Source organism: Trachypithecus francoisi, unplaced genomic scaffold, assembly GCF_009764315.1.
Source record: "Trachypithecus francoisi isolate TF-2019V2 unplaced genomic scaffold, Tfra_2.0 Lachesis_group4, whole genome shotgun sequence".
Classification (NCBI taxonomy): Eukaryota; Metazoa; Chordata; class Mammalia; order Primates; family Cercopithecidae; genus Trachypithecus; species Trachypithecus francoisi.
This window is the reverse complement of record NW_022681469.1, coordinates 111,300,853-111,314,835: the sequence shown is the minus strand read 5'-3', so window position 1 is coordinate 111,314,835 and position 13,983 is coordinate 111,300,853. Positions and strand designations below refer to the sequence as shown.

General features: G+C 55.5%; 1 protein-coding gene across 9 annotated transcripts in view; it reads left to right on the top strand.

Annotated features, from left to right (window-relative positions):
- TNRC18 (trinucleotide repeat containing 18) overlaps positions 1-12,652 on the top strand; it is a 123,355-nt gene extending 110,703 nt beyond the window's left edge. For 8 of the 9 annotated variants that reach the window (XM_033193086.1, XM_033193083.1, XM_033193085.1 and 5 more), the window contains 6 exons: positions 3,353-3,469; positions 4,445-4,609; positions 5,679-7,027; positions 10,050-10,286; positions 10,476-10,550; positions 11,096-12,652. In XM_033193086.1, the coding sequence (XP_033048977.1) occupies positions 3,353-3,469; positions 4,445-4,609; positions 5,679-7,027; positions 10,050-10,286; positions 10,476-10,550; positions 11,096-11,302 (2,150 nt within the window). In that variant the 3' untranslated portion in view covers positions 11,303-12,652. The remainder of the gene's footprint in view (positions 1-3,352; positions 3,470-4,444; positions 4,610-5,678; positions 7,028-10,049; positions 10,287-10,475; positions 10,551-11,095) is intronic. The other variant, XM_033193084.1, reaches the window with a different exon arrangement.
- The last annotated feature ends 1,331 nt before the right edge of the window (positions 12,653-13,983 follow it).

Genomic DNA, 13,983 nt, shown 5'->3' with positions numbered 1-13,983 from the left:
GTACTGGGACGTGCTGGCTGTCTTCTAGGCCTGCCTCATGGGTATCATTCTGGATTCTTGGGCCTTCCCTGTCCCTCATCCTGGGAACTGCTTTTGTTGCATTGCATGTTTTTCTCTTTTTTGGTTCAGTTCCTTGTTTTAAGCAGCGGATCTTTCAGTAGCTTTCTGAGGAAGAGTCTGTGGGAGTTAAATTTCTCACATCCTTGTGTGTTTGTAATTTCTTCATTCTACTCTTATTTTTTTAGAGATAGTTGAGCTGGGTACCCTTATTCTTTAGAGATACTTGAGCTGGGTATAAATTCGCAACTGGAAATAGTTCCCTCTCACCATTTCAAAGACATTTTTCTATTTTTATCTTGCTTCCCATGTTGTTGAAGACATTCAACGCTGTATTCCCAAATCACTGTAGGAGACCTGTTTTTTTAATCTCTGGAAACTTTTAGGATCTTCTCATTATCCCTAGAGCTGCAATTCCGTGTGTGTGTGTGTGTGTGTGTGTGTGTGTGTGTGCGCGCGCGCGCTCATCATGCTGGGTATCTGCAGAGGGAGGCTTTGATTTTGAAGCAAATTTCCTTGAGTCCTGGAAGCCCTACTTGTGAGCACAACTTGGATCACTGCCCTTGTGAATTTCTTGTTTTCTCTGGAACTTGGGCTAGTCCCATGGTCCTGGTGTGTGTGTCTTTTTTCCTGTTACTATTTTCTTACTTTGTTCAACTTACGGAGATATTTTCTCTACTTTTATCTTCTAACCCCGTCTGTTTTCTTGAATTTTAAAAATTTCTGCTGTTATTTAAAAAATTCTCCACCAGCTGTGGTGGCTCACGTCTATAATCCCAGCAATTTGGGAGCCCGATGCGGGTAGATCACTTGAACCCAGGAGTTCGAAACCAGCTTGGGCAACATAGCAAGACCCTGTCTCTACAAAAGATAACAAAAATTGGCCAGGTTTGGGCTGGGCGTGGTGGCTCACACTTGTAATCTCCACACTTTGGGGTGCCAAGGTGGGCAGATCACCTGAGGCCAGGAGTTTGAGATTAGCCTGGGCAACATGATGAAACCCCATCTCTACTAAAAATACAGAAATAAGCTGGGCGTGGTGGCAGGTTCCTGTAATCTGAGCTACTTGGGAGGCTGAGGCAGGAAGAAATACCTAAACCCAGGAGGTAGAGGTTGCACTGAGCCGAGATCACACCACTGCACTCTAGCCTGGGTAACATAGTGAGACTCTGTCTCAAAAAAAAAAAAAAAATTATCCGGGCTTGGTGGTGTGTACCTGTTGTCCTAGCTACTTGGAAGGCTGAAGTGGGAGGATCACCTAAGCCTGGGTGATCGAGGCTGCAGTGAGCTATGATTGCAACATTGCACTCCAGCCTGGGTGACAGAGCGACACCCTGTCTCAAAAAACAACAACAACAACAAAAATCCTAAAGAGTTATTTCTTATTCTCTGAGTATTCCTTAAGAAATTTTTTTAGCCGGGCACGGTGGCTCACGTCTGTAATCCCAGCACTTCCAGAGGCTGAGGTGGGCGGATCATGAGGTCAGGAGATCAAGACCATCCTGGCTAACACAGTGAAACCCCGTCTCTACTAAAAAAAAAATGCAAAAAATTAGCCGGACTTGGTGGCGGGTGCCTGTGGTCCCAGCTACTGGGGAGGCTGAGGCAGCAAAATGGTGTGAACCCGAGAGGTGGAGCTTGCAGTGAGCTGAGATCACACCACTGCACTCCAGCCTGGGCAACAGAGCAAGACTGTCTCAAAAAAAAAAAAATTTTTTTTTTTGTTTTATCAACACATTTGTTTTTGAACTTTCTGAGAGGATTGTTTTTCATTTTAACTTTCTGTATTTTTTTTTTTTTTGAGACAGAGTCTTACTTTGTTACCCAAGCTGGAGTGTGGTGGAGTGATCTCAGCTCACTGCAACCTCCACCTCCTGGGTTCGAGTGATTCTCCTGCCTCAGCCTCCTGAGTAGCTGGGATTACAGGCATGCATCACCATGCCTAGCTAATTTTTTGTATTTTTAGTAGAGACAGGATTTCACCATGTTGGCCCGACTGGCCTCGAACTTCTGACCTCAGGTGATCTGCCTATCTTGGCCTCCCAAAGTGCTGGGATTACAGGCATGAGCCACTGCACCTGGCCTCAGTTTAGCTTTCTGCAACTCCCTCTCCCCAGTCTGCGTTCCTTCTGTTTGCTGGTGCTGTGCCCTTCCTCTGGTTAGAACTCCTTAGGCTTCTGGGGACCCTGAATGAAGGAAACATTATCAAGCCAATGGGAGCTCTGTGCACTCACGAGTCTTTGTCATCGCGAGTGGGCAGGAATGTTTTGTTAAGGGACTGCTCAGATTCTGCAAGACTCACATCCTTGGGGATATAGTCCCAGCACCTGGCGTTTTGGAAGAGGGCTGGGCTGTCACCCTTTGGGGGGCCTGTCCAGCCTTCTCCCTGCGCTCAGTGTCCTTCAGTCTGGAGCCTCTCTCTGGGGTGAACCTCCCAGCTCCTGCCAGCTGGGCCACCCTCAACCCATTCAGTGTTGAGATCTCTCTCAGCCCTGCCTCCGGAGGTGCTTGGGGCCTCTCGGGGCTGAGCCTTGGCAGGATTCTCTTGGGAAAACCACCACCTCCTCGTGGGTATCACCTCCTCCTAGGAGATCAAAGCCCGCTCCTGCACGTTCATGCCAGCATCTCTCCCAAAACACCACCGTTTCCCGCTGCTGCCCTCCCCTTTCCCATTCTTAGTGTCCTTCAGGGTTGACACCCGCTTCCCTCCTTCCCTGTGGTTACAGGAGGATCTTGGGTGTGAGCAGGCACAGGTGCATGTGCTCCGCTGCCTTTTGTCACCCAAAGTCAGCTAGAAATGGGAGACCCAGGGCAGGTGCAGTGGCTCACGCCTGTAATCCCAGCACTTTGGGAGGCCGAGGTGGGTGGATCACCTGAGGTCGGGAGTTCGAGACCAGCCTGATCAACATGGAGAAACCCTGTCTCTATTAAAAATACAAAATTAGCCGGGCGTGGTGGTGCATGCCTGTAATCCTAGCTCCTTGGGAGGCCAAGGCAAGAGAATCACTTGAACCCGGAAGGCGGAGGTTGCAGTGAGCCGAGATCACACCATTGCACTCCAGCCTGGGCAACAAGAGCAAAACTCCGTCTCAAAAAAAAGGGAGACCCAGTTCTCCTGCACAGATGGCCTGGCTCTAACACCCACATTCTGAGCCACTGTAAACCCTCACCCATGTCCCCACTGCTGTGCCGTAGAGACCAGGGCTACACAGGGCCGGTTTCTGCTGTCCCCACCCTTGTGCCTCACTAGGGAGCTGGAGGTCCAAGTGCCTCCCCTGAGCCTCTCCTCCCACAGGGTTACTGGACCTGGAAGACGATGGGGACTTGATCACCGTGGAGTTTGACGACGGAGACACTGGCAGGATCCCCCTCTCACACATCCGCCTCCTGCCCCCCGACTATAAGATCCAATGTAAGTGACGAGCTTGTGACACCCGGGCTCCTGCCAGGGGCCGCCCATCCAGGCTCTCGCCCTCCAAGCCCAGCTCTGGGCTCTGTCTGAAGTCATTTGGAGCCCTAGGTGATGGAAGTAGCAGAAACCATGGGTGGGCTCCTGTGAGATCCCAGGGCTCCCAGGTCCTGGGTCCATGAGGACAGCCCAAGCCCAGTGGCCCAGGTCATGGGAAGCTGATCAAAAATTATTAATGGCTGGGCGCGGTGGCTCACACCTGTAATCCCAGCACTTTGGGAGGCCGAGACGGGTGGATCACGAGGTCAGGAGATCGAGACCATCCTGGCTAACACGGTGAAACCCCGTCTCTACTAAAAAATACAAAAAAAATTAGCCGGGCGAGGTGGCGGGCGCCTGTAGTCCCAGCTACTCGAGAGGCTGAGGCAGGAGAATGGCATGAACCTGGGAGGCGGAGCTTGCAGTGAGCTGAGATCTGGCCACAGCACTCCAGCCTGGGTGGCAGAGCGAGACTCTATCTCAAAAAAAAAAAAAAAAAAAAACAAAAGTTAGCCAGGCGTATTGAGACGTGCCTGTAGTCCCAGCTACTCAGGAGGCTGAGGCAGGAGGATCCCTTGAACCCGAGAGGCAGAGGTTGCAGTGAACTGAGATCCTGCCACTGCACTCCAGCCTGGCGACAGAGCAAGACTCCGTCTCAAAAAAAAAAACAAAAAAAACCAAAGTCAGCATCTTTATCTACCTGTCCCAGTTCCACAAAGTGCTTTGTTTTACTTCATTCATTCAGGGGCCTCTGGCTGCTCCCTGCAGACGGGATTTCCCCTGCTGGACCTCAGCCTGTCGTGGGAGCCCACCCGGGGTCAGCCACCCGGCGTTGGTTGCTTCCACCCCCATCCCTGATCCCCAGGACAGACCAGGGTCTTGGAAGCTCCAAGCTGGGGACCCCAGGCCTGATGAGCCACTCTGTCCTCTGCCCCGCAGGTGCTGAGCCATCCCCAGCCCTCCTGGTGCCGAGTGCCAAGCGCCGTAGCCGGAAGACCAGCAAAGACACTGGGGAGGGCAAAGACGGTGGTACGACTGGGTCGGAGGAGCCAGGAGCCAAGGCCCGTGGGCGTGGGCGGAAACCCAGCGCCAAGGCCAAGGGTGGTACGTTGAACCGGGCCCCAGGGCAGGGGCAGTGGGTAGAGCTCCTTCGTGCATCCAAACTCGGGGCTTGGGAACCTGCCCAAGTGCCTACCTGCTGTCTGTAAGAACTCTGAGCTGGGTGCGGTGCCTCACGCCTGTAATCCCAGCACTTTGGGAGGCCGAGGTGGGCAGATCGCCTGAGGTCAGGAGTTCGAGACCAGTCTGGGCAACATGGTGACACCCCCGTCTCTACTAAAAATACAAAAATTAACCGGGCATGGAGGTGAGTGCCTGTAATCCCAGCTACGTGGGAGGCTGAGGCAGGAGAATTGCTTGAACCCGGGAGGTGGAGGTTGCAGTGAGCCAAGATCGCGCCATTATACTCCAGCCTGGGTGACGAGTGAAACTCCATCTCAAAAGAAAAAAACTCTGCACCTCTGCACCTGCACCACAGGATTGTTCTGACCAGGTGACAGATGAGGAAACTGAGGCTGGGGAGGCAGGTTGGTTTGTCAGAGGCAGAGCTGAGCTGCAGCCAGCCTGTGTTTCTTTCCAGAATCCGGAGAAAATGCTTTGTGCAGACTGAGAGCAGAGGCTACTGGAGGACCCACTTTGGGGCCAACACAACTTAAGGTTGTTATAGGGGAACCGCCTAAGAAGGCCGCAGTCGCGTTCCGCTCAAGAAGTAGCAGAGCCAGGATTGAAACCACACCTTTCTGCTGGGCGCGGTGGTCCCCGCCTGTTCTCAGCACTCTAGGAGGCCCAGGCACAGGGATCGCTTGAGCCCAGGAGTTTAAGACCAGCCTGGGCAGCAGAGCAAAACTGTATCTCTACAAAAAAAAAAATACAAAAATTCCCCAGGCATAGTGGTGCATGCTTGTGGCCTCAGGTTACTTTGGAGACATGAGCCCAGGGAGGTTAGGGCTGCAGTGAGCCCTGATCATGCCACTGCACTCCAGCTTGGGTGACTGAGACCCCATCTCAAAAAAACAAAAACAAAACCCACAGAAGCAGGCCTTCCTGATGAAAGCCACAGCTCATTTCTGCCAGGAAGCCCCCGCCCCAGCCTCTCATCTGTTTTGTTTTGCAGACAGAGCTGCTACCCTGGAGGAGGGGAGCCCAACAGATGAGGTCCCCAGTACCCCCTTAGCCCTGGAGCCGAGCAGCACCCCAGGTTCCAAGAAGAGTCCCCCAGAGCCTGTGGACAAGCGAGCCAAGACCCCCAAGGCGCGCCCAGCACCACCACAGCCCAGCCCCGCACCACCCGCCTTCACCAGCTGCCCAGCACCCGAACCCTTTGGGGAGCTACCAGCCCCTGCCTCCACCCTGGCCGCAGCACCCCTCATCACCATGCCCGCCACACGCCCCAAGCCCAAGAAGGCACGGGCAGCCGAGGAGTCAGGTGCCAAGGGCCCAAGGAGGCCGGGGGAGGAGGCCGAGCTGCTTGTCAAACTGGACCACGAGGGTGTCACGTCACCCAAAAGCAAGAAGGCTAAAGAGGCCCTGCTGCTCCGGGAGGACCCAGGGGCCGGGGGCTGGCAGGAGCCCAAGAGCCTCCTGAGCCTGGGCAGCTACCCCCAGGCGGCCGGCAGCAGTGAGCCCAAGGCACCCTGGCCCAAGGCCACGGACGGGGACCTCGCCCAGGAGCCCGGGCCGGGGCTCACGTTCGAGGACTCTGGGAACCCCAAGAGCCCAGACAAGGCCCAGGCTGAGCAGGACGGGGCGGAAGAGTCCGAGAGCAGCAGCAGCAGTAGTGGCAGCAGTAGCAGCAGCAGCAGCGGCTCCGAGACGGAAGGGGAGGAGGAAGGCGACAAGAATGGGGACGGGGGCTGCGGCACCGGGGGCCGTAACTGCAGCGCTGCCAGCTCCAGGGCAGCCTCACCGGCCTCCTCCTCGTCCTCCTCTTCCTCTTCCTCTTCGTCTTCCTCCTCCTCGTCCTCCTCTTCCTCCTCCTCCTCCTCTTCCTCATCCTCCTCCTCTTCCTCTTCATCTTCCTCCTCTTCCTCCTCCTCCTCCTCTTCCTCGTCCTCATCCTCCTCCTCCTCCTCCTCTTCCTCTTCCTCCACCACAGACGAGGACTCTTCCTGCAGCTCAGACGATGAGGCAGCCCCCGCTCCCACGGCTGGTCCTTCTGCACAGCCGGCGCTCCCCACCAAGGCCACCAAGCAGGCCGGCAAGGCGCGGCCCTCAGCCCACTCCCCAGGCAAGAAGGCGCCTGCGCCCCAGCCCCAGGCGCCTCCTCCGCAGCCAGCACAGCCTCTGCAGCCCAAGGCTCAGGCTGGGGCCAAGAGCCGACCGAAGAAGAGAGAGGGTGTCCACCTCCCCACCACCAAGGAGCTGGCCAAGCGGCAGCGCCTGCCGTCCGTGGAGAACCGGCCCAAGATCGCTGCCTTCCTGCCAGCCCGGCAGCTCTGGAAGTGGTTCGGCAAGCCCACCCAGGTAACCAAGCTCGCGCTCGGGCGGGGCGCAGGGGCTGGGGGCCTTGTCTCTCTCTGCTGAACCCACGGCTTCACGCCGTGTCTCCGCGTGTGGTAACCTCCCAGAACCCCAGGGTGGAGGACTGGCGTCCCACTTGATGGATGGGTACACTGAGTCTCAGAGTGTCCTCAGGCACCTGGGTCTGTCCTGCCCTCTAGTCCCGGGACGCAGAGCCACCCTCATGTGGAGACCAAATGAAGGAGACCGCAAAGATCAGCACAGACCCACATGCGTCAGCACCACGTGGAAGGAAGGGGCTTTCCAGGCCTCTGGGTTTTTTTTTTCCTTTTTTGAAACCGAGTCTCTCTCTGTTGCCCAGGCTGGAGTGCGGTGGTGTGATCTTGGCTTACTGCACCCTCCACCTCTAGGGTTCAAGCAATTCTCACGCATCAGCCTCCCAAGTAGGTGGGATACAGGCACCCGCCACCATGCCCGGCTAATTTTCGTATTTTTAGTAGAGATGGGGTTTCACCTCGTGGGGCAGGCTGGTCTGGAACGCCTGGCTTCAAGTGATCTGCCTGCCTCGGCTTCCCAAAGTGCTGGGATTACAGGTGTGAGCCACCACGCCTGGTTTTTCTTTTCTTTTTTTTCTTTTAGAGACAGGATCTTGCTCTGTCACCCAGGCTGGAGTACAGTGACGCTATCACAGCTTACTGCAGCTTTGAACTCATAGGCCCAAGCAATTTCCCCGCCTCAGCGTCCTGAGTAGCTGGGACTACAGACGTGTGCCAGCATGCTGCCCAGCTGGTTTTTAAATTTTTTTGTAGAGACAGGGTCTCACTATGTTGTGTGGGCTGGTCTTGAACCCCTGGACTCAAGTGATCCTCCTGCCTCGGCCTCCCAGAGTGCTGGGATTCCAGGTGCTAGGCCTGACAGCCTGTTGTGTGTGGCATTTGCAGTGTTCTCCCAGCCACGCCCTGGGCTCCAGTGTGGCAGTCCCAGCAGAAGGTGCCTCCTTCCCGGGTTTGCCAGCAAAAGTCCAGGGTTGAATCTCCTTGGCCTGGCCGGGATCTCGTGTCCACCCCTGAGTGAATCAATATGGCCTGGAAGACAGCAAGTCCTGGCTGGCCAGGGGTCCTGTGTCTGCTGCCTGCAGCAGTGGGTTGGTTGTTCAGAAGGAGCCCTTCCAGCCTGCCTGTGGCTGGCTATACACTCGCACACACACATGCACACAGTGCACTCACACAGCCACATGCACACACGCATACATATGCATGCACATGTACACACGAATGCACGTACAGCCACACAAAGGCAAGTACACATGCACACAGACATACACGTGAATGCATGCATGTACATGAACCATGTAAACATGAACATGCACACATACACTACACACTACACCCACACACATGCACACAAATACTACACCCAAACGCACTCTTGTGCACGTACACAAATGTAGGCGCATACATGCGTGCACATGCCTCCATGCACATGCATCCATGCACACAAACACACGTGCGCAAATGCACAGACGAACGTGCGCACACAGGCACATACACATGGCAGAACCCAGTGTGGAAAGTGAGAGTGGTTCAGACAGGCTGGCAGTGAGCCCCCAGTGTGCCATAGGTGTGGGGCAGGAGCACCTCTTCCAGCAGGAGTCAGTGGTGTCTCAGGCAGCATTTCCAAAGCTGCTGTAGAATGGAGTTTCAAGTCTCTCTTGCCCACGTGCAGTGGCTTTAAGTCTATAATCCCAGCACTTTGGGAGGGTGAGGCGTGAGGATCACTTAAGCTTGGGAGTTCAAGGCTGCAGGGAGCTATGATTGTGCCACTACACTCCAACCTGGGCAATAGAGTGATACCTTGTCTTGAAAAAAATAATAGTTTTAGCCAGGCGCGGTGGCTCATGCCTGTAATCCCAGCACTTTGGGAGGCCCAGGCAGGAGGATCACTTGAGGTCAGGAGTTCCAGACCAGCCTGCCAACATGGTGAAACCCTGTCTCTACTAAAAATACAAAAATCAGCCAGGCGTGGTGGTGCATGCCTGTAATCCCAGCTACTTGGAAGGCTGAGGCAGGAGAACTGCTTGAATCTGGGAGGCAGAGGCTACAGTGAGCCAAGATCGTGCCACTGCACTCCAGCCTGGGCGATAGAGTGAGACTTTGTCTCGAAAATAATAATAGTAACACGTTTTAAAAGATAAAAAAGGCCAGGCATGGTAGCTCATGCCTGTAATCCCAGCTCTTTGGGTGGCTTATGTGGGACGATCACTTGAGGCCAAAAGTTCGAGACCATCCTGGGCAACACAGACCCCCATCTCTACAAAAATAAAAATATTAGCCGTGCATTCCTGTAGTCCCATCTACTCAGGAGGCCAAGGCAGGAGGATGGCTTTAGTCCAGGAGATGGAGGCTGCAGTCAGCTATGACAGTACCACTGGATTCCAGCCTGGGTGACAGAGCAAGACCCTTTTTCTGAAAAAAGTAATTTTAAAAAGAAAAAGAAGGCCAGGTGCAGTGGCTGACACTGCAATCCTAGTGCTTTGGGAGGCAAAGGTGGGAGGATGGTTTGAGGCCAAAAGTCTGAGACCATCCTGGGCAACATAGTGAGACCTTGTTCTCTACAAAAATTAAAAAAAAATCAGCCGGGCATGATGTGCGCCTGTATTCTCAGCTACTCAGAGGCTGACGTGGGAGAGGATTTCTTGAGCCTAGGAGTTCGTGGCTGCAGGGAGTCATGATTGCGCCATTGCACTCCAGCCTGGGCAACAGAGACCCTGTCTCAAAAATAAAAAGTCTCGTAGCGGCAGAATCCTTGGATTAAGTGAAGCACCTCTTGGAGACCCAGCATGTCAAAGAGATGGAAGAGGGGCTTCCCCAATTGGAGCGAGACAAGGGGCTTCCTCCTCTCCCCAGAGTTGGATAGGGGTTGACCTGGAGGCCGAAGGCCCGGAGTCCCAAGTGGCAGAGCCTGCCAGGCAGCAGGCTCGGCGGGGCTGGGCCAGGGCCGTGCCGTGACACACGTGTCCTTTCAGCGGCGTGGCATGAAAGGCAAGGCCCGCAAGCTCTTCTACAAGGCCATCGTGCGTGGCAAGGAGATGATCCGCATTGGGGACTGCGCCGTGTTCCTCTCCGCCGGCCGTCCCAACCTGCCCTACATTGGCCGCATCCAGAGCATGTGGGAGTCATGGGGCAACAACATGGTGGTCCGTGTCAAGTGGTTCTACCACCCCGAGGAGACCAGCCCGGGCAAGCAGTTCCACCAGGGCCAGGTGAGCCTGCGGCACCCCGGCTGGGCTCCCCAGTCCTAGGCAGTGTAGGGCAGACCTGAGGGCGAACGAGGCATTCTGGGTGCTGGAGGATCAGCGGCCCTGCCCAGTGGGTCGGCCCTGTCCTGGGGCCTGGGGTCAGGTGCGGCGGCCCTCGGGCTCACCCAAGCCCCTCCCCTGTCCCCCACACAGCACTGGGACCAGAAGTCCAGCCGCAGCCTCCCGGCGGCCCTGCGGGTCTCCAGCCAGAGGAAGGACTTCATGGAGGTAGGTGGTGGTGGTGGTGGTGGTGGTGGGCAGGTTGGGGGTGGCTGCCTCCTTCCGGGCAGCTCAGACAGGGCCTGGCTCAGCATCCGCTGCTGTCCCCCATGGTCTCCCTCGGCCTCTGACCTCCTGTCCCTGCCACTCTCAGTGCCTGGCTCCTGTTCTCTGTCTCTCCTGGTCTCTGCATCTGTCTCCATCTCTGGGTCTCCTCTGTTGTCCCAGTGTCTGTCCCTGAGTCTCCGGCCATTCTTACCCTCTGACTCTCTGGGTCTCTCCCAATCTCTGTCTTTCGGTCTCTGGGTCTCTCTCAGTCTCTGTCTCTCGATCTCTTGGTCTGTCTGTCCTTGTCTTCTGTCTCTCATTTGTTCTCCATCTCTCAGTCTCTCTTTTGTTGGTCTGTCTCTTAGCCTCTGTCTCCGACTTGGTCTCTGTCTCTGTCTCGGTCCCTGGGGCTCCCTCTGCTTCTGTCTCTGTCCCCGTGGCTCCCCGGGGCTCCCTCGGCCTCTGTGCCCCCCACCCGCCATCCTGATGTCCCCGCGTGCCCACAGCGCGCGCTGTACCAGTCCTCACATGTGGACGAGAATGACGTGCAGACGGTGTCACACAAGTGCCTGGTGGTGGGCCTGGAGCAGTACGAGCAGATGCTGAAGACCAAGAAGTACCAGGACAGCGAGGGCCTGTACTACCTCGCGGGCACCTACGAGCCCACCACGGGCATGATCTTCTCCACGGACGGCGTGCCCGTGCTCTGCTGAGCCCACCGGGCCCCACGGGCCACTGGCCACCTGTGCCCCGAGGGCGGCCAGGGACCCCTCTCCATCACTGCCACGGTGCGGGGACCACGTGCGTTGTGTGCATGCGAGCGCTCCTGCAGGCATGTGCATGGGGCCAGGTGTGCACGTTGATGCCCGGGCGAGCGTGTGTGTGCATGTGTGTGCACACATGTGCATACGCCTCCAGCCCCACCTTCCAACCCCTCAGTGCCCCTAGGACAGGGGCCCCTCTTAGCTATCAGGATATGGCCCTGCCGTCCCCCTTAGGGCAGCCTCGGCCGGGACCGGCCCTTCCTGCCCAGCACGTTGCAAGCACTTGGCCAGGCCGGCCCTCCAGGCTGCTGCTGCGTGGGGGCCCGGGTGCCCCCAGGCCCATGCAGACTGGGGATTCTGGTGGGGAGGGGGGCTTCTAAGGAACCAAACTGACATTCACTCTGGGCTTCCCGGGCACCCTTAGCATGGAGCCCACCCCAAGGCCTCCCACTGTGCATGGGATGAGGTGGCCCGATGCCAGCCGGCCTCCTTGACCGTGCCAGGGGCCCTGCCCCCACCCTCTCAGGATGGCCTGGACTTGGGGAACAGAGCTGGGTGGGGTTGCAGCCCGGAGCATCAAAGGCACCAGGTGGAGAGAGCCTGGCAAAGGCCCACCCTGGTCCAAACCCTCACACTACAGAAAACCCCAATGGTGCTGAAACCCTTGCCCGGCCACGCCCGGCCCCTCCCCACCCAGGAGGGAGGTGGCACTTCTTAACCTGTACAGTTTTATTGTACCAAGAGACTCGCCCCGCCCCTGTATCATACGCCTTTAAATGGAGTCAACTTTTTAATTATATATATAAAGATAAATATATATAAATATATATAAATATAAACTTTTTAAAACTGTGAAAAATAGCTATGAAATTATAAAAAAAAAAAAACGAACACATTCTGACGTGCAGAATATTATTTTTTATTTCCTGTTAGATTGTAGTGTCTAGCACCGGCTTCACCGGCCTCCCGGTCCCCAGCACACCCCCCACCCACCCCGCCAAGTGTACTGTACTCGCCCCCCAGGATAGAGAAAAGAGGGAGAGAAGAGGGAGAGAGGCAGGAGCCGGCCCGAGCCCAGGGTCCCTGCTTGGGCCGCAGAAAGCACTTAACCAGGCCCCAAGCCTTCCAGGGAAACCAAGGCCTCGACCAGACAATCTTGAGGGAAGGAAAAGCCAGACTTTGGGTTTGTTTTTTGGGGGAATTGTTTTTTTTTTTAAGTTTCTTTTGGAATTTTGTTTGTTGGCAAATTCTGTGTGATCTTTTTTCATAAGAAAAAAAAGAAAAATTTAATTGGAAAAATAAAATGGTTTGGAGTGGTTTATTTCAGGGGCTGGAGTAGGGGTGGCATCTGGGGGGATTCTGCCATATCAGGGCACTGAGAAGTAGGATTCGACTGGAAGTTGGGTACCACTCATGCAGGGGCAGTGACCTGATGGCCATCTAAATGAACTAATCAGCCAGGCCCCGTGGCTCACGCCTGAATCCCAGCACTTTAGGCGGCCGAGGTGGGAGGATCACTTCAGGCCAGGAGTTTGAGACCAGCCTGAGCAACGTGGTGAAACCCTCGTCTCTACTAAAAATACAAAAATTAGCCGGGTGTGGTGGCGCACACCTGTAATCCCAGCTACTCAGGAGGCTGAGGTGGGAGAATCACTGAAACCCGGGAGGCAGAGGTTGCAGTGAGCTGAGATTGCGCCACTGCACTCTGGCCTGGGGGTGAGAGAGAGAGAGGGTCTCAAAAAAAAAAATGTTTTTTTGAGCAAATTTGCATGAGAAAAAATTAAAAGTTAAGTTGGCTGGGTGCGGTGGCTCACACCTGTAATCCCAGCACTTTGGGAGGCTGAGGTAGGCAGATTATTTGAGGTCAGGAGTTCGAGACCAGCCTGGCCAATATGGTGAAACCCCATCTCTACTAAAAATACAAAAAAATTAGCCAGGTGTTTTGGTGCGCGCCTGTAATCCCAGCTACTTGGGAGGTTGAGGCAGGAGAAGTGCTTGAACCCATAGCGGAGGTTACAGTGAGCTGAGATCGTGCCACTGCACTCCAGCCTGGGCAACAAATCAAGACTCCATCTCAAAAAAACAATTCCCAGGCACAGTGACTCACGCCTGTAATCCCAGCACTTTGGGAGGCTGAAATGGGTGGATCATCTGAGGTCGGGAGTTCGAGACCAGCCTGACGAACATGGAGTAACCCCATCTCTACTAAAAACACAAAATTAGCTGGGCATGGTGGCACATGCTTGTAGTCCCAGCTACTCGGGAGGCTGAAGCAGGAGAATCGCTTGAACCCGGGAGGCAGAGATTGCAGTGAGCTGAAATTGAGCCACTGCACTCCAGCCTGGGCAACAAAAGCGAAACTCTACCCCACCCTCCAAAAAACAGCAAAGCTGCACATTCCCAGCCATGCCTATCACAACTGAAGAAAATGATACTAATGGTAAGAGTGGCCCCAAGCCCTCACCTAGATGGGGGTGGACAGCCTCTGCACTGGGGCCTAGGGAAGCTATAGGTGGGGGTCTGGCTGCCCAGCGACTGACCTGGTTAGTGTGGGTGGCCTGCAGAGGACATTTGGGGCTTTGCAAGAGGGTAACCCAGGGAGGGCACCCAGCTGGCCTCAGGCAAGGGAA